The 19760-nt window shown below is 45.1% G+C and overlaps 1 protein-coding gene across 1 annotated transcript in view; it reads left to right on the forward strand.

The window, feature by feature from the left end:
* Nucleotides 1–19760, forward strand: part of LOC133158456 (protocadherin-15-like) — a 109412-nt gene that overhangs the window by 89297 nt on the left and 355 nt on the right. Inside the window, exons 26-39 of the mRNA XM_061285690.1 lie at nt 1329–1438; nt 2625–2765; nt 5710–5837; nt 7201–7416; nt 8065–8153; nt 9069–9245; nt 10027–10245; nt 10736–10744; nt 11020–11133; nt 16038–16059; nt 16405–16443; nt 16560–16633; nt 17235–17349; nt 17518–19441. Coding sequence (XP_061141674.1) covers nt 1329–1438; nt 2625–2765; nt 5710–5837; nt 7201–7416; nt 8065–8153; nt 9069–9245; nt 10027–10245; nt 10736–10744; nt 11020–11133; nt 16038–16059; nt 16405–16443; nt 16560–16633; nt 17235–17349; nt 17518–19419 — 3355 coding nt within the window. The 3' untranslated portion in view covers nt 19420–19441. The remainder of the gene's footprint in view (nt 1–1328; nt 1439–2624; nt 2766–5709; nt 5838–7200; nt 7417–8064; nt 8154–9068; nt 9246–10026; nt 10246–10735; nt 10745–11019; nt 11134–16037; nt 16060–16404; nt 16444–16559; nt 16634–17234; nt 17350–17517; nt 19442–19760) is intronic.

Consider the following 19760-nt stretch of genomic DNA (forward strand, 5'->3'; position numbering starts at 1 on the left):
AATATGTTGGAGTTTTACAGAAGTAAACTTGCATTCAATACAAGATGTGCCAAGGAAGTTAAAATACCCGCTAATGGCTAACTGTGCTAATCTGTGTTCGGAGGGTAACATGGCTGGTCCACCAATGGCAGAAACTTTATTCTAACAAAAAGCTACTTTGTAATCTTAAAATATGTATGTTGTAAGGAAATTAATTTCATAAAATATGTGACAAGGAAGCTAAGCTAACCCACTATGGTTAACTTATCAGCCAATCTTATCTACAGCAAGATGTTGTTTTAATTAATTCTGTCTTCCATCATTGGATATGACAGTAGTCAGATTAATTGACCCCCCCACCCCCAACCTTCGTTGTTCCATTTCATTAAGAAGAAAGGCATGTCATGTCAGCCATATATTTTTGGCAATGCAAACAGGTGGAAGTCCCTCCCGTATGTTGCTCATGATGAAGCAGGTCCATTCTCGGCTGAATTTGTGCCATCAGTGTGATTAACATTGAAGCCACTTTTAGATTTCCTTCACACTGGGACGATCATCTGGGAGTTAGCCTTGATAAATGTTGAAAAAGGTGTAATTAGAGTTTGCTGGCTGGCTGGGGGATATTTTTTCATACGTTCATCCCTCCTAAACATCCCACCTGACCTGCCTTTTATAGCTGCATCTGCTCCATGCTAGTTTTTTTTTTTTTTGCATTTCCTTGGAGAGAACCAGCAGCCAGCTCCATATGCAAACTCAAAGTGCTTTTGTTGCAATAACTGAAGAATAATTTGTTTTCCCCAAAGTCTCTTATGTACTTGAAAAGGAAACTAATGCTCATTTATGTATTACCAGTAAGAGCAAACCGCTGTATCATCAATTATTGTACTGTTGTTGCTCTTATTTAAAAAAATAAAAGAAATTCAAGGCATATTTCACTCAAAAAACACAGTTTATAAAATCTAAAAAAATACACAAACAAGTTATAAAATAGAGACAGAATACTGTAAATAATAATGAATATATATATACACACGGGATGCATAAAATCATAGTAAAGCATCATACTTTAAAGTTACCATGACAAAAAGTACATTTTTGAGATAAAATGGAACAGATTTCGTCAAACTTTTTTTTTATTTTATTTTTTTATACATACTACTTCTTGTTTACTCAAAATACATCCAAGAAAGATGAAATTGCCAAAGTTATGTTTGTGCCAAGTGTAATCTTTGATGCTTTTTGAAACCTCTCCTCCATGAATCAAGGCTGAAATCTTTTTCTTCTTTCCGAGGCATCATCGATCCCCGAAGTCTTCTCCTAATTCATCTTGCCTTGACGTCTCTTTGCAGGTTCCCGCCCGTTAGTGAGCTGGCGCCGGTGGGTACGCCATTGGGGACCATTCTCGCCGCCGCTATCAACCAGACCATCTACTACTCCATCGTGGCAGGAAATGATTTAGGTATATTTCCATCGGCGCCGTCTTTGCTCGCAAACAGCTCGTGACAAAAGACGCATAAACATTTGGTTTCAAATACCTCGGTGCCAGTGTGGCCACAAAGGGAGTACGCGCCGCCACGGAAAAGCTTGAAAGAAATATGTTAGTGAGAAGTCGCTCAATCTGTATTTTCCGTGCACACTAGGGGCATTTGAAATCCAAGTTCCTCCTGATATGATGTCAGCAGATACTTGGCTCAGCTTTTAGTGGGTTGCCAGTTGTAAAACAAGCTTATAATTGACAATACTGTAAAAAGAAAAAAAAAAAAGAACATGCAACTTCTCTAAACTCTTATTTGGTGAGAAATGCAGGAGAGGCAGTTTTCGCAACAGAAAAACACAAATATTTATTTGAGGTTTGTTGCCTTAAAAAAGAACCCATTTTATTATTTATTATTCAATTGTTTTATTTTATTATCCATTATTTTATTATTATTATATGTTATTTTTATTGACAATTTGAAACAATTTCCAAGGCCCTCTTTTGGTCTCGTAAAAAATGCATCAATGCTTGCCCCGCCTCTCCCCCCCGCTTGCCTGCGGGCCACTGTCGAGTAAGTTGACAACACGATGACAAGCGAACAGTCTCTAATGGCTGAGGCGTGGGCCGCCAGTAAAAAAATAACGTGCTTTGCCATAAAAGATGGACGTCATTTTCTTCCCTGTATTGTCACTCAAGCCCAGCCGACTGTTTGAATGACAAAGTCGAAGGCACGGCAACGGAGAGCCTCTCGTAACGGGAAGGCGTTACACATTCATTTCAAATTGTGTATGAAATATTAAACGGCATCCAAGTAGCAGATGGTGGCGACGCAGTAAGTTGCAGATGCGTTGCAGTATTGTTTGTCCTTTCTCCGGCCCGGGGTGGAACAGACAGCGGTGACATGTTTGCAAACCCGCAGCACTTGCTTGTCACACTCGTTGGCAAAATCGGCGCCGCTTAATTAGTCCCTGAGAGAGCAGACGACCCGGCAGGTGCAATATTTTTTTTTTTGTAGCAAGTATGAGAAGGCAAAATGAATGAAGTAGCTATTTTCATCTCATGCAATGTACTTTAGTTTTTCCTCCCTTTAGTTTTTTTTCTTGCCCGATTTTGTTTTTGTCCGTTCCGGTCGGTCTCACACCACCGCCGCTTTTTTGTTTGCTCGCAGGTCACTTCCGTGTGGATAACAAAACGGGGGTCATCTCAACCGCAAAGCCGCTGGACTACGAAAACGTGACCAGCTACGTCTTGAGGGTGCAGGCCGACTCGCTGCTGGTTGTCATGTCCAACTTGCGTGTGCCTTCCAAAAGTAAGTAAAGGAGGTTGGATACACTTGAGATCATAACATCATTTTGTGAAGCAATAAAACGAAGCCAACCTTCGAGGAGCTAAAAAAAAAAAAACTCAGGCATTTATGTTGTTAGGGCGACAATCGTTCTAGAAATATTTGTGACATATGAAACACATCAACATATCAAATTGTCAAACCGCTACGGCAAGTGCAGAAGTTCAGCAGTCTAACAATAAGTCGCTCACGCGTGTCATGTGACATCTTTTGATCGCCGGTGACAAGCGACAGCTCGCCCCTCGGCGATTTGCGTGGGAAGCTCACGTCGCAGTCACACCAATCGCAGAAGAGCTAAATTAATTATTTGCTCCAACAAAAATAAAAATAAACAGCCGAGAGCAATTGAACCAAAATAGGAAGTTTGCTTAACGGTAACATCAGGTGGACATTTTCTTATTTTCTCACATTAAAATTGGAATCCCAAGTGGATATTCCCGATTACATGGCAGCGCAATCATTTTTTTTTTTTGGTGCTAACCTGCCAAATTTGATCAAATGGCATCGTGCCTTAAATGCAAATAACGTATCGGCTGACGGATAGACTCTCCGGCATGATTACCTGTTCTGTTTCCGTTTGCTTCAAGCTAACCAGTTTAGGCAGACAAATCACATATTTGACACAACTTTTTTTTTTTTTCTTCTTCTCATCCACTCTTGAAAAGCTGCTTTTATGATCACTTGTCAGCCGGCTGCATTTGCTCACCCACTATGCATACATATTGGCTCATTTAGAATTTGGAAGCTCGGCTCGGCATTCAAATGGTGAATTTTGACTCCTCGTCTCGCTTGTTTACCTCCTTCCCGTCAATTTTCAACGTTGACTTTACCGTCGAACTCTTAACGGCCGTCCTCCGGTTTGCTGAGGAAAGCTTCTAACGAACGAAACGTTTCGCCGATGAATTATCGATGACCTAGCGTACGTCGCGTCTCTCAAATTCTAATCGCGGGCGTTACAGCCGGGTGATCCGCTCGCTCGTCTCTTATCTGACAAGAGTCAAAGTTAAAGGCTTTTCGCCATCGAGATATGTTGGCTGACATTTCGTCCTCTTTTGGCAAGGCACCATCAAACGGCCATATCAATACGATCATGATCAGACGTCTTTCTCCTTGTGAGTGGCTGAGTTGAAACGAGATGGTTTTTATCCTCTGTGCCCCCTTTTAGTGAGATGATTACAACGAGTGACTCTCCTCGTCTGTCAATGAACACGGAGAGAACCGAAATAACTCGCTTAGACCGACTGAAAGTAGAATTTCAAGAGGCGTGTCAACACGGTCGTCGTACGCGAGGCACTGCTGGATTCAATTAAGTCGTTTTTCGGCTCAATATAGGGAAAAACGAAACGGTGCATCGTTCCCTGGCGAGGGCAGGTTGGAAATTGTCGAAGACGAGAGAGCCAGAGCAAAAGTGAGCGGCCTTCATACGCATCCCCGAGGGTCCTTGCTCTCTGTCTCGCAGCTTTTGCGGCTGTAATCTGATGAGCGGTCGCCGTGCGTGCAAATCCCCGTGGCGCTCCGTGTTCTCCGATGCAACGTGACTTTTACACCTTTGCATGCCAGAAGATGACAAATGGAATATGACGGTAGATTTTTTTCCCCTAGCATAGACTGCTTTTGCTATTTTACGCATTTGTACGCAATTATGTAATGCATATAATTTAATATGATATAATAAAATGATAAATAACTAAATATAATATAATATAATATAATATAATATAATATAATATAATATAATATAATATAATATAATATAATATAATATAATATAATATAATATAATATAATATAATATAATATAATATAATATAATATAATATAATATAATATAATATAATATAATAATTGACTGATTGCCGTTCCCTTTATTTCAACTGGGAAAAGGTTATTGGAGACTTGATTTGGGCTAACCTTCAAATTATTTCCATTCATTGCAATTTTTTTAATGACGGCTAGCAGAAAGTTTGAGCTAGTGCAAAGTTCCCCGGGATTGATTAGCATTTCACACCGACTCGCCTCACATAATATTTCATCATCATTTATGCGGAGTTCACCGAGACTCACCATCGCCGCTGTTTGCTTGGAGAATTTCAATTGTTGATTTCCCGATCGGCTTATTGGGGGCAATAGGAGAGCCCGGCTCCGCTCTGCCTTTCTGGCTGCCTAATATCGTCATTGATCAAAGCAAGTCGGCCTCATTATTGACTCTAATGCCGTCCGTCGGATGAAACAAAAGGAGCTCCTGGCGCCCGTGTCGTTAGGAACAATCTCCAACTAAAATGAGAGCATGTCACCGATCTTTTTAATGGCTTTAGAAATAGCTTGCTTAAGAAATACAGGTGAAAATGACCACGGAATGTACAATCACTTCCGTTTTTAACAAGAGAATGTCCAAATTGCCACACAAGCCGACACAATTGAGAAAAAAGACGCGGAAATAATGAGGACGTATTTTTTTTCTGATCAAAAATTGCATGCAATGTTCTCGGTAATGAGATGCCTTCCGCGTGAGACGGAAAACGATTCCAAGTTTTCAAGTTGCGGTCCGGCTGACGACCGTGACGAAATGATAGTGGCACGGCCATTTTCATTTCAAATCATGAATGTTTGATCAACGGCGGTTCTGATTATCTTGATGGACGTGTTTATTCAGCTGCCAGCGCTCGACGGTGAGGAAGCGAGAAAACCCAAGTGTCATGTCATCGTGTCGGAAGACTTGCGCAAATTGGTAGAATCAAAAGTTAGGAACCACTTGTACTGGTTATGACCTGACCCAAAAAGCCTAGCGGTTAGCATGTCTGCTACGCATTTCTGAGTTTCTTGATTTGAATCTCGGCTCTTCTCTTCAGTTTTTCCTGAAGAACTGTCAAAAAAAACGTTCCATTGAACGCTAATCGTTTTGTCGCAGCCAACACGGCCAAGGTGTTCCTGGAGGTGCACGATGAGAACGACCACCATCCCGTCTTCACCAGGAAGCTCTACATAGGCGGCGTGACCGAGGACACCAAGATCTTCAGTTCCGTTCTCAAGATAGTGGTGAGTAAAAATATCCGCTTTCCCCGTTTGTGATTCCACCAATGTGTGTAAACCTTCAAATTGACCAATTCACTTCCAGCATAGTTCAAATAAATCTTTGACGTCTTTAGCCGTCACTGGTAGTGAACGACGCAAGTGAATGACACCCTGCATTAGAACATATATTCTTTATCCTCTGCGAAGAATGACAACTCACCGCAGCTTACTGAGCGTTTGGGATAACTAAATCTTCCATGAGTCAAATTTGCAAAGTGCATCTCGCCGATTGGTATTCTTTCCTCAGTTGCCATCAGCTTACTGAGCGTTTGGGATAACTAAATCTTCCATGAGTCAAATTTGCAAAGTGCATCTCGCCGATTGGTATTCTTTCCTCAGTTGCCATCATCCGGCACGTCTGCGGCCTTCCGTGAGGTCCCCTCGTTCCTTCCCCTCTTCCGTCAATACAGGCTGGGGAAGAGATTGCTGCTATTTATCAGTGTCACTTGCGACACAGCCCGAGAATTGATGCCTGTGTTTGAGCTCGGTCGCCGCGCTGAATTTGTGCCTCTGAGGTTTTTCTCCACTTTCACTTTCCATCACATTTACTCGATGGACTGGCTTAATGGAGTGAAGGCTGGCTGTGAATGACAGGCTTCTTTAGAAGACACTTTTAATTCTTTTATTTCATTTTTTTTCTTTTAAACAATTTCATAGTGAAATGTCCGGCGGGGGAAAAAAGCATGAGGAGAATTTAATCACGAGAGGCTTCCGTGTCATTTATTACAAGAAGAACAATCTGCAGCGGCCAGGTGGAACTACGCGAGATGGAGATAACGCGAGAAGAGCCTGCAGCTGCGATTCTTCTTCCGTCGCGTTCATATCTGCGTGGGAAAAAAAAAAAAAAAAAAGCAATTATCTCCCCTCATCACTTGAATGCGCCCTTCCTTTTTTGTTTGAAAGGGCTCCAAGTTAAATTTGTTAATTATTTTCTGGTTATTTATTTCAGCATAACCTTCTCGATGAAGACATCTTGGTATGACACGGAGCAATTAATATTCGTAGCCGCTGCGCTCGCAACTCTACCGCTCATTGAATCAGCGGGCCCGCGCAAATCGAATGCAATTCGTTCCGAGAGACTCTTTGGTCTCTCCAATTCCAATCAATTTTCTCCAGAATGAATGCTTTCCAAGAATTGAACTTTTTACCTCATTAGAAAACTTTTCCAAGTACAGGTAATGGGATGTGAAAAGGGAGGATAAAAAAGTTAATGACCCTTGAAGACACAAAGTGCATTTTTATTGACCCGACGACACCCTGAATTTTATTTATTTATTTATTTTACATCCATTGTATATTTACATATTATTTTATTTATTTATTTAAGGCTACCGATCGGGACACGGGGAACTTCAGCGCCATGGCTTACCGTCTCATCATCCCACCGACGGCGGAGGGCCAAGACAGCTTCGTCATCGAGGCGTACACCGGCGTCGTCAAGTCGGCCATGATGTTTCGAAACATGCGCCGGTCGTACTTCAGCTTCGAGGTGATCGCCACCGACGACTACGGCGAAGGTCTGAGCAGCAACGCTGACGTGGTGGTGAGTCTCGTGAAGGATTGTGGACAAATTTTAAATTCCTGAAAGCTTTTTCTATCAATTGCTATTGACTTTGACATACTGGCTATTTTTTCCTCTTTTATACAATTCTGGAATTCAATTTCCAAATGAATTCTGTGTCGTGCCAAGTAGCCCTTTTTTTTTTCTCCATTCAAACCCCATGTGCAGTTTTCCTCAATAATTTCACAAGTTCTTCTTTTGCCCCAGTTCGGCGCTACGGTTCCCCCAGACATACTTTTTTTATTCGGGTCTGGCACATCGCATCACGCTAACAAGCCCGCCGAACAAGACGGACGGTGGGAAAGAGAGCGTGGCACACCGCTTGAAAATTGAACAGGAGAACGGCGATTTCTTTACAGCACTATTATTCATTGAGGGTTTTCTCAGTGCAATAAGTGGGATTATTCTTCTTTTTTTTTTTGCTATTGCATCAGAATGGGGTTTACTCCATGATTCATTTCCTATGTAGGGCTTGTTCTCATTAGGGTTGCCGGACTTAACTTTTGGGAGCGAGGCAGGGAACATCGTGGACGGGTTGTCATGTCAGCCAACTGCACCGCATTATTACAAGCAGGATTCATGAGAAGATGAACTTTTTTGAGTCCGTCATCTCTTTTGGTGGGTCTGCAGGTGTCTGTGGTCAACGCTTTGGACATGCAAGTTATCGTGTCAACCGTCCCGCCCACTTTGGTTGAAGAGAATAAGGACCAAATCATAAGGTAAGAGAATGCGCATTTAACTATTTTTTTCCCCCCTATCAACTACGATTAAAATGAATATTCAACTTTTAATCAAATGGGATAATGCCACTTAGAATGTTTTGAAAATAGCTCAACTCCCCCCAGCCGACGTCATGTGGTTCTATTTCAGAGTTAATCCAAAGTGCCTCTAGTAATGACAGCAAATTAAAATCAAACTAATGACATGATTGTGTTTACTTGATTTTTTACGAAAAGGGAACTTGGCGTGTAATAAAAGGCGTGAAAGGGTTGGCGACGACATTTCACCAGCTGCATCACATCCGTCCCTATTCAATCAGTATTTTATGATTCACATTTGCTTGGCCTCCAGTGTGACTTACAGTTAATTGGTTTCCTTGTTTGAATAGCCCCCCAAAAAAAAATAATTGCACCCTCTCCAACAGGATATGAGCTCTAGTAGTTTTAAGGTGGCACCTAATTCAGCGTATAAATTTGTCACTGGGAAGAAAAATGTCTCGTACTAATAGCAACTTGCCAAATGAATACTCTTCTTGGGCTCTTAAATAAATATCAATCCGTCGAGCAAAGGTCTTGCAGCATTTGAGTGTATAATACAGGCTCTTCTGTCCCCCATCCAAATTAATTAATGATCGCGTTTTGGCGTAACATCCTTTAGCACCTCCAGAGACTCGCTTGTTTTGACCTAATGAGGCTATTTGAAAGGCAAATTGGTGGTCATTGTTGATTTTCAAACGCTCGCAAATGTTGAAGCCTCGAGATGCACTTGTCTGAACGTTGTTTGTCAACGTTGGCAAAGGCTGAGGAGAATAATCGGCGGGCAAATCGCAGCCCGGTCATTGCCAGATTTGTTGAATCGATTCCGAAGCTAATGTGAGTTTGATGGACTTTCTGATGGCGTTGTGGCAATTTCAGTATCCTGGAGAGTTACATCCAGGACCAGATCCCCGGCGCTAAGGTGATAGTGGAGGCCATCGGGCCACGTCGTCACGGCGACGGCTTTGAGCTGGAGGACTACAGCAAGTCGGACCTGATGGTGTACGCCATCGACCCGCTCACAAACAGGGCCATTTCACGCCAGGAGCTCTTCAAGTAAGATTTTTTTTTTTTAATTTTGGCCCACTTGATCTTCGGTCACCGTTCAATGAGGGTAATTGACATCTGATTTGTTGTCATTTTTTCTAAAAATCCAAACTATGTTGATGGCATTGAGGAGCTCCATGTAGTGCTTCGGCGCCATCTTGAGTCATTTTAGAGACAATTATAAACCTCAATAAGGAAGGGTGATAATTAAAAAGTAATTGAATTGCATTCTGGTACAAACAATATCTAATTATTCATTTCTATTCAAGTTCTTTATCTGGTTTCTCAAATTGTCCCAGCAGAATAAGCACCGAGAAAGATTTTTTTGTTGTTGTTGTTGAAATGTCACACTGATGCGGCACTCTCCAAACGATTTTCCTCATCGCTAATGACTGTCATTTACTGCATTTCATGCCGACAATATAGCCCCACAAAAAATATTGCAAACGTTATTTTCCTCCTCTCGCTACGACACACAGCAGAGCCACAATGGTTTCAAGGACTTGGACATAAACCAGCAATATATTTCACTTGTTCTTCTTGGAGAGTGCATGTTCCCGTGTTCCCGGTGTGTGCCTGGCGGAGTGTGATTACGCATTTTGTTGACCACGTTTGCATTCTCGCCGAGTGACGCATAGAAAAGTGTTAACAAGACTTTTTTTTTTCTCTATCAGGGAAAAACAGGTCCTTCGTTTGACAATTGGGGACAGTATTGAATTTGCTTTTTTGGGAGATTGTGTGCAAAAAGTCCAATGTGTCATTTTAAACTCCCGCTTCCGCTTCATCGTAGATTTCTGGACGGGAACGTTTTGGATATCAACAAGGAATTTCAGCCTTACCTGGGCGAGGGCGGCCGAATCCTGGAGATCCGCTCGCCGGACATCGTGGCAAGCGTGAAGAAGGCTGCCCAAGCCGTGGGCTACACCGAAGGCGCCCTCCTCGCTCTCGCCATCATCATCATCCTCTGCTGCATCCCTGCCATCCTCATCGTCATGGTTACGTATAAGCAGTGAGTACAACGTTTCTCACGTATAGGAACAACATCAGCCCTTCTTGCTCCTATTTATTTATTTTTTTCTTGTCATTGTACATGCTGACTACGCACTCCACCGGCCTCATTTCCACGCCGTTGCTTTGGGAAAGCAAATTAATTAGCGCTCGTTTGTAACAAATACCTACAGTCGGTCGTGACGGTCGTGCCGCGTCGTCACGCCACTTAATCATGTCCGCCCCACGCACACACACAACAGTGTGGCTCGCTTAAGTGTGCAATTCACAAAGAAAATATCGGATGTTCTTTTGGGTGCTCAGAAGCTGGCTACGTTTTGGAGCGTTTACGTATTTTAGTCATGCTTAAAAGAAAACAACAGCTGCCTGTTAACATTTTTGAATTTAAGCTGGACTGATAAAAACCATGACAAGATATATATATCTAACATTTATTTTGTCCCCCCTCCCTTGTCCTCTCGCTCCGCTCTTCCCATCTTCCTCAACATCAGGTTCAAAGAGTAAGTAATAATTTCCATTTATGATTGTCAAGTTGCTTTTGTTTGTTTTGTAAGTGAGCGGTGCAGTTTAGCTCTACTTATTTCATCAGCTATTTAAATACATTAATTTAAATATGAATATTTAAATAAATATATGAATTTAAATATCCATAAATATATATATACTCAAATTTGAAATATATAAATTTACGCCAAATATTTTCTGAAGCACCTAATTAGTGTTAATACGCACACAATCTGCTTATATGAAATATGCTCAAATGTGTTTTTCATAGACGACAGGCGGAGTGCGCCAAAACGGCCAGAATTCAAATGGCTTTGCCGCCGGGAGGCAAGGCAGCACCCACCAGCGGGGCCAACCTTTACGAAGAGCTCGGGGATAGCAGCATGTGAGTCCTCCTTGACCTCCATTTTTAAACTAGGAGTAAATATAACCACCAACACTCCCTCCTGGAGTCCTGCTCACTCAAAACAAGCTATCTATGCTATAGCTAGCTATCTTTCTCGCGAAATTAATTTCATGCATTGACTGACGATATTTAGCTAGCTGACTGAAACATATGGTACGCGCCACCACAAGTTTTATCTTCTTAACATCTTGAGTTTTTTAAAAACAGCTGTTGTCGCATTAGATGTGTGTATCTTTCCAAGCGTATAATATTAGCAAGAGTAAGCAGTGAAGGTTCATCCAAATTTGCTGGCAGTCAGGTTTGTTGTTTGAGGGCTTGTTTTGGTGTTCCTCCTACGCTCCGTTTGTTAGCTAGTTTGCCAGCTCTCTGCTTGGTTTTGCTGGACTCCCCGGGATGCAAACTTTTGGACAAGTGAAGACTCTTGGGAGTTGTCAGGATTGGTGGTGGTGCTGCGTAGCTGTCCGTTGTTCAGCCACAGAATGTGAACTTTGGGTCCGCTACAACATTTTAAGCAGTGCGTACCGTCAACTGTCACCGCTGGCCCGGAGGCAACATCACCTTTGTGTTAGCTCATGCGGCACCTAACATCAACATACGACATCTTGACTAACCCTCAGTCGCCTTACCATCTGTCTGTTTTCTGTCCTTGCCATGGTGTCTTTTACTGTCTGGATTCAGACTGCAGTAAGTAATCTCCACATCAAAAATTCCCCAAACCTCCTCCTTGTAGCTGCTAGCTTCCAGGTATGCTTTTGATTAGCGTGGCCTTTTTCAAACGTGGACCCGAAGGGAAATCCTTTTACCCCACGTATCCAAACGATTCTCCTCGAGACTCCGCTTCATCTCGTCCTCTCCTCGCACCTTGGAGTGTTTTGGGTAATGACACCGCATCCTTCAAGTGATGCCAGTTTTGATGAGCTATTACAGTGGCTACTTTTGATACGTTACTGATCCCTGTAAGAGATAATCTTATGGGTTGAACTTTCCAAAAAAATCAATACATCAGTGCAGCTAATGATTCATCTAACTCTTTGGCATACTTCTGGTTGCAAATGCTCTGCGATTAGCCACTTAGTCTTTTCTAGCCGCCCAACAAATCAAACATTTACCTTTTCCTTCCTCCTTCCCTCTCTGACATCACTGTCAATTGTTTTCAAGTCTTTTTTTCTTTCTTCTTCCTCTGCATCGCCCTCTCCGGACCAGGGCTAAAAAGTGTGTCATTGAGGAAGCCGACCATCAAAGGATTCTTAGCGCCTTTGCCCGTCGCGCCCTCGCAGCCCACAGCAACGGAGCTCCGCGGGTCAACCTCCCCAAGTCGGAGAGCAACGTGACCTTCCTCTCCGATCGCAACCCGCTCACCACCCACAACCCCGTCTACGATGACAACAGTCACCTCGACAGTCCGGACATTTACACCGGACGCAAACACCCTACCAACAACCGTTTCTCCTTTTCTGCTCCTTATTCCGAATGGTCGGGGTGCGCCTGGACAATGCCGGCCCGCATCCACGCCGAGGCAGACGAGGCGCCTCGGAGGCAATTGCTCATGGACGCGTCTGACTGGGAACTGCAGATCCTCCGAGCCGCCGTGAGACACGGGCAGCGTACGGACAGTTGCGGCGGCCAACCGCTGAGTGGAAGCTTTGAAACCAAAATGTCAGTCCGTGAGCAAGCCAGGCAGTTTGAGGAGCAGGCCCTCCTGCAGAACAGCCACGGCTCGCCCTCCCCAATACACATCAGGGACCACGACGGCACCAATGTGCCGGAGTTGTCCTCGGATGACCTCCTGTCAATTCTGGAATGCCCCTCGACCTTCGGCCTGGATGTACCCCCGAATATTATCGTCACTCAGGGAGACGAGTCTTGGTCTCTGTCTAAACCGAGATCCACTCCGCCTGTCCTCGGGAGGTTCGGCTCCAACATCGCCAATTACGTGACAGTGGAGCCATGTCAGATCCATGTGGAGATCATACCCGACCCTCCCGAGATCCCGCCGCCTCCTATCCCAGTCCGTCCGCCGTCCCCGCCCTCGCCCTCTACGTCCTCGAGCCCTGACCCGCCTTCATTTACACCCTCACCCCCTGACGTTCGTAAACCGAACGGTACCAATCGGGCCTCTCCTCCTCCTACTCACAAAGAGCTTGTACCCCCACCTCCGCCGCCGCCTCTCCCACCCCCACCCTCACCTTCCATCGACCAGATCAGCCCGGTGGTCCAGTTCGTCCCGACATCTCTGCCAGCCGTGTCCTCACTTCGACCCGTTTCGGAACGCAAACTCCGCCCGCCCACCGTATCGTCACGGGCCGAGACGGGGAAGCGGGAGCTCAAAGGGATCCTTAAAAACCTCCAGAATCTCGTCGACATAGAGAGGTCTGTTGCCAACCTGTACAGCCAAGTGGACAAAAATTGCAAGGTGCCCAAGTTTAATAAGAAAGCACAGGTGACGGGTGCTGACAAACAACAAGACTCTGATCTCAGCGCCGAGCAGAGCACGCCAAAGCCTAACTCTCGCAGCGCTTCGCTCCGAAGCTGCTCAAGCGTGAACTACGCTGAAAGTCAACCAAACGTGGCGGCCGAGATTCAGGGCTCAGATGTTGCCGAGCTCAGCGAACCCGCTTCTTCTCAAACCACAGTTTTCTGATTCTCTCACTCCATATTCACATTGTTTTGAATTTTACATCCCCACTCTTTGTTTTCCTGTTCTTTGTTTCTCTTTCAGATTTTTGTTTGACTCTTGCATCAACATTTTTGATTGTATAGGTTTTTCAGAGTTTTTTAACTTGCTATGTTGTTATCGAAAGACGCCGCTGCCAAAGAAAGTGTACTCAGCTTTGCCACATACGATGCTTTTTATAGGCCTGCGTTGCTCCATAAAAGTTTATACCAGTTGTTTTGGGTCAAATTAAAATTTTTGAGTAAGCCAGCGCCGTAGTTCACAGCATTAAAGCGTGACGAGAATTTCTTGGTTTTATATTGTGACGTGACCTTACAAGCTTTGACCTCTGCATTGCCCAAACAATAACAAACTAATTCCTCGCCCTTTAAACCAAAAATCTGTTGCTAAACCCTTTTTTCAAACGTAATCAATAAAAACAAGAGCTGGATAATTCTTATGATTGCAGATGAGAATGCGGTTTCCATCTGCTTAGCCAAAATTAGCCGGAAGGCAATATTATTCCGTTTCTTCAAAAGATCCAGAAGTTACGAATAACTCTGTAGCATTTCCCAAAGGCGTGCACATTTCTTGGATATGAACTCTTAAATATTCAACATGTGCCGATGGTAAGTACCTCAAAATACATGCAATAAATCACCATATGTTATGTCTCTGAAGTTTATTCACCCGTTAAGCAGCGATGCAATATTAAAGGCGGGGGTGAAGTTCTTTCATTTGCCACTTTGGAAAAACACACGACAAATTATCATTTCTAAATCGATATTTAGACCCAATGATATTTGGTGTTTGGAAAAGTGAATTTTCCTGGCTTAATCCCCGACCAAAGAAATCCACACAAGCGAGCCTCCGACAAGAGAAGCCCTCGGTAAAGCCTCGCGTGGCGGTTGCAGATCCAATCACTCGGCGGGCCCATCCTGAATGAGGTGACCTCTGGAGACTCTGTCAATTGGCATGTCTGCAGAGATCCTGCCAGCTTGATAAAGTAGTCACTCTGATGTTGTGCAGCACACTTGAAAAGGCTAATTACAGAACCAATCAATCCCTGAGCGACGAGTCCGGGCCACTCGCTGCCTGTGAGACTGTCAAGTACAGTTACCCCCCTCTCGCCCCCTCCCCTTTTCTCTTTTGCTCTCTTTCACCCTCCATGTGTTCCATTCATCTTCTTCCCCATTTGGTCTTCCCACACATAGTCCCGTCTAATCCAAATCTCAGGATGATCGGCCTTTTCTCTCCCTTCCTGCATCACGACCATTGGAGGGGGGAAGGGGGCGGGGCTTTAATTTCCGAGTCTGACACCGCCGTAAACTGCTGTTTTGATGCTTGGCCATTTGGCCAGAGTAAATAACAGGATAGATGAAAAGTATACATGAGGGGAAAAAAATCTGTTGAGAAAAGGAAGTTCTCTTCCAGAGTCTGCAGCCACAGGAGGCGTGGCATATACTGCCATTCGTGACAAATAAGGGAGACTTCACGATTGACAATCCGCTGCAGCGTTTTTTTGGTTGTTTTTTTTGCAAGAAGCCGGCAGCAAAGCCAACAGGTCATCCATCAGAGCCCACTTCCATCTTCATCTCCACTCGGGAGGTGCAAGCCAATCCCATTGTCGGGTCATATATCGGCACGCCGGTGAAATGGTCATTAAGTTGGACTTGCGGGTTTGGAAGGCTTTGCAGCTCCGTTTTGCCTCGCAATGAATGCGCCGCGTTCGCATCGCTGCTCGAGGCAGCTTTTTTGATGAATTTCAAGATTTACAGGCTTCATTTTAGTCCCAAACACAAAGCGCATTGCCGCCTGTCGAAAAGGATGTGGCGTAGTATGCACGCTGCGATAGCCAAGGACACTTTTATGAACTTTGTTTGAGTTATCATCCCTCCCGGAATCACCGCACTTGTTTAATATCTGCCTGGAGATGATCAAGGAATGGCTTTTTTTTTTTTCCTCCCTCTTCTTTTCCTTGAATTGCAATCTACCCTGCTGCATTTTTTGAAGATAAAGGAGGAGGCGAATGAACCCATACCAATGTGATAACACGAGCCCGAGGCATCTATTCCAAAATATTGCAGCGTCGTAATTTGACATTTTGAAAACGCAGCGACAATTTCATCAGTGGTCAGCAGAACAGAGATGCGCCACCAAACATTTCATTTAAGCAAAATGTCTTTTTCACTCAGTCATTGTCTTTTTTTTTTTTTTTGCCGGCACACAGGAGGCGAGGCTACGGCAGACAGGTGAGCATCCAATTATTCTTATCTACTCCGCCTTTGATGGAAAATTTGAACAACGGCAAGATGGAATATCTTAACAAGACATTTATAGATTCTACTGATCTGCCATTTTCTTGTTAAAATTCTGAGAAGCACATTTTTAGGTTTCTATTCCAACCCAGTCAAACGCCAAATATTGATTTTATACAAGTCTTTCCAGTATTTCTTTTTCCATCTCTCTTTTTATAACAAAAACATTCCATATAATCAGCGAGATCTTCCTCTTCCTACATTCTCAACTCCTGTTTGTGTCTCTCCTGGCGATCTCTTCCTTCCTTTGTCTTCTTGGTCCGCACTAATTACTGGCAGCATCAGCAACTCCTCAGACCATCTCTTCTGAGACCTGAGGTAGTAACGCTGCTCCGCTCCGCCCCTCCCCATCCTTAACTCAATCTGCTCTGTCTGCATCTTGTGTACTGCTCCTCTTCATCCTATTCAGAAATTTCTCTCCCTGTCCAATACAGGAGCTCTCAATGGAGTCCGGCATCGATCCCGGCCAAGAGTACTACGCCCAGGACTATTATAATTACGATCAAGGGTGAGTACGCCAACTTGCTGGCTACAAATGGAAGCGACCGTAAGCATTCATTTTAACATCAGATTAATTACGCCTCCTCGAGTTGGGCTCGTGGGAACACGATGGTGGCTTTGTGATTAGCTAGCGTCTCAATTACACCTCTGGTGCTGCCTTTCACGTCGCTGAAAGAAATAACGTGGCTAATTTGCTTCACCTAATGAGTGTGATCATAAATGTGACTCGATTTGCGTTTGATCTGTATTTATTTGCGGAGCGCTTCAGCGGCTTAAGCTTCTTAATCCGGCGATCCGAGTCCTTGGAGTCACTGCCACACGTTCGGTGGGTGGGGCCTACCTGCAATGTGTTGAATTCTACTTCCTGCTAATTAAGGAGCGTGACGTATGTTCATGGACACATTGCCAAGGTCGTGTTTTGTACATTGCGAGGGCAAAGCAGATTTCTGTCGCCGCTTTTCCCCGACATTAAGATGACAAATCCCCCAAACCGTTCCCAGAAAAGGCCAAATATAACTATGAACAAAAAGTTTCGAATGTGCTCTTGGGCAGCCTCTTCAAGAAATGTTTTGTAAAAACTCTCTTGTGCAAAATTTCCTCTTTTCAAGGTATGACCTCCCTCAGTATGGCAGTAGAAGGAGGCTGATTGCGCCCATGTATGACGAATACGGGGAGGTGATTATGGAAGATGATGGTTATTACTACAGTCCGCATGGCCCTGAGGTAATATCTCTCCTCAAATGTCTATTTCATGCTCTTTGTGATCATCAAAATGTCAAGTATTGGCCCTGGATGGTAGATTATTGAATGAGTAACCACGATGCGCCTCGCGGCAATCCAACATTATTGTCTAATCAGCACAAAAGGATGAATCGAGTATCGTTGTCTTAGGGACGAGGCCGAGGAAGGGGACGCGGCGGCGTGAGGGGACGAGGTCCACCCAAAAGGGTGGCGTTTAGGGCGGACGAGGGAATCGAGGAGGCTGAACCGGAAGCCCAAGCCGAGCCCTCCAAGGCCGCCAAGAAGCTCAAATCTGTCATCAAACTCAGCAAACTCCTGGCAGCCGCCAAGAGAGGAGAGCAGGCGCCGGCGGCTGCTGCCGGCCCGTCTCCATGGAAGAAAGCCAAAATGTTCAAGATGTTTGGCGTCAAGAAAAAAGATAAGGATTACGCCAAATTGATGTCAGCACGCCGTATTGACAGTCTGGAGAGTCTGAGTGATGGGCCGTCGCCTGCGGGACCCATCGACCGCAAATCGAGCACTCGCAGCCGGCTGAGTAAAGTTTTGAAGAAAATCAACATCGGCAAGAAGTTGCAAGCCCGGAGAAAGTCGCAGAGTAGCGTGAGCGTCACTGGCAGCGAGAGGGACGAAGAAGCCTCACAAGTGACAAGCGAAGAAGAGAAGAAGTCCAAAGTGTCCATTAGTGTCACGGAAAGTGAGCCAGAAGCAGGGACGAGCGGGAGCGCCAAGGATAAAGACTCGGATGACGAGTCGTCTGAGAAAAGCAGCGTGGACAGGGAGTATCTGAAAGTGGATTTAGATCGGGACGACGCCAACGAAAGTACCGTGGACTCTGAAGAGGAGCCCGATCAAGACCCAGGGGATTCGGAGGAAGAAAGCAAATCTGAAAGCGAAGGAACTGAAAAGGAATCGGTCAGTGAGAAAGAATCTGGTACCGAAAGAGAATCAGAAAAAGAGTCCGAATCCGAGAAGCCGTCAGGGACAGAGGAAGAGTCGGAATCGGAGCAAGAGTCGGAAACAGAGAAAGACTCAGAATCGGAGCAAGAGTCAGAAACAGAGAAAGACTCGGAGTCAGAATCAATCAAAGCGTCCGATTCAGAGAAAGGAACAATGACTGCAACGGAGAAGGGTTCAGAATCAGATGAGGAGTCAGAGACTGCGGGAAGCACCAAAGACAGTGGATCTACTGCCCGCTCATCCATAAGATCATCAGCTACTGAGGCGAGCAGTACCAGTGGGAGTAGGCGGATTAGTGGCAGCGGTAGTGTGAGCCGAAGCGCCAGTCAAAGTCGGAGCGAAAGCGGTAGTAGGACTCTTAGCGGAAGCGCAAGAAGTCAAAGTGCAAGCACCGGCAAATCTGCCTCTGTATCTGCTTCGAGTGTGAGGTCATCAACCAAAACGTCAGGAAGCACATTAACATCTGAGAAGTCCGGCCAGGAGCTCAGCGAGGCAGAATCCGGTACCGGAACAGTCAGCGAGTCGGAATCAGGTACAGGAACAGTCAGCGAGGCCGAATCAGGGTCAGGCAGCGAAGGCTCTTGGTCTAAAGGGTCAGGCCAGAGAAAAATGTCCGGTTCAGACTCCGTCGGCGGGTCATCCAAAGGCAGTCGGATGACCGAGGAGAGTTCCTTGAGGAGCAGGAGAAGTTCCTCTGGTTCCGGGTCAACCAGCGGCAGCCTGCACTCCCGAAAGTCCGTCCTGACACACCGGACCGAGGGCACAATCACAGAGGAGAGCGAAGAAGAAGCGTCGGCGTCCGAGTCAGCCAGTGACATGAGCGACGGTGCCGCCTCCAGAAGGTCCAGCGTGGCGTCAGGAGGCGGGCCGTCCGCCCCTTATAGCGTTCCCCCGTATAACTCCGACATCAGGAGCATCAGCGGCACTTCCGAAGAGACCTACGCAGGATTGTCACCCATTTCCGAGGTGGACGAAGACGCCATCTCCACAGAGAAATCCGCAGCTAGCGGCTCCGGTTCAGAGACAGGTAAAGGAGAAACCGAGGCGACGTCAGACGCCGATTCCGACTCTGAGAAGGACCTCACAGCCTTCTAGAAAACACCATTGTCACTGTGAAGTAAGAGAACGCCAATGATCTCTGCATGGGAGTTAACACATGGGTGCTTTCTTCTTCTGAGCGTCTCCAACGTCATCTACTGAAGCTCACTTCTCCTGTGCTACTTGACTGCTACAAAAGCAACTTTGAACTTTCCTGTCCTTATTTTTTTCATCCTTTCCCAGTGTGCATTTATACCTCTTCATGATCTTTATTATTGCGCCAACGCTGACCATCATGGTTTATTCTTGGAATCGGTACGGCACGCAGTACCTCATCAGAGTCAAACACAATCAAAGACGAAAACCACTCTGGTGAGCGGTTAGCAATCACGACATCA

This window comes from Syngnathus typhle, linkage group LG8 (assembly GCF_033458585.1).
Source record: "Syngnathus typhle isolate RoL2023-S1 ecotype Sweden linkage group LG8, RoL_Styp_1.0, whole genome shotgun sequence".
NCBI classification, from domain to species: Eukaryota; Metazoa; Chordata; class Actinopteri; order Syngnathiformes; family Syngnathidae; genus Syngnathus; species Syngnathus typhle.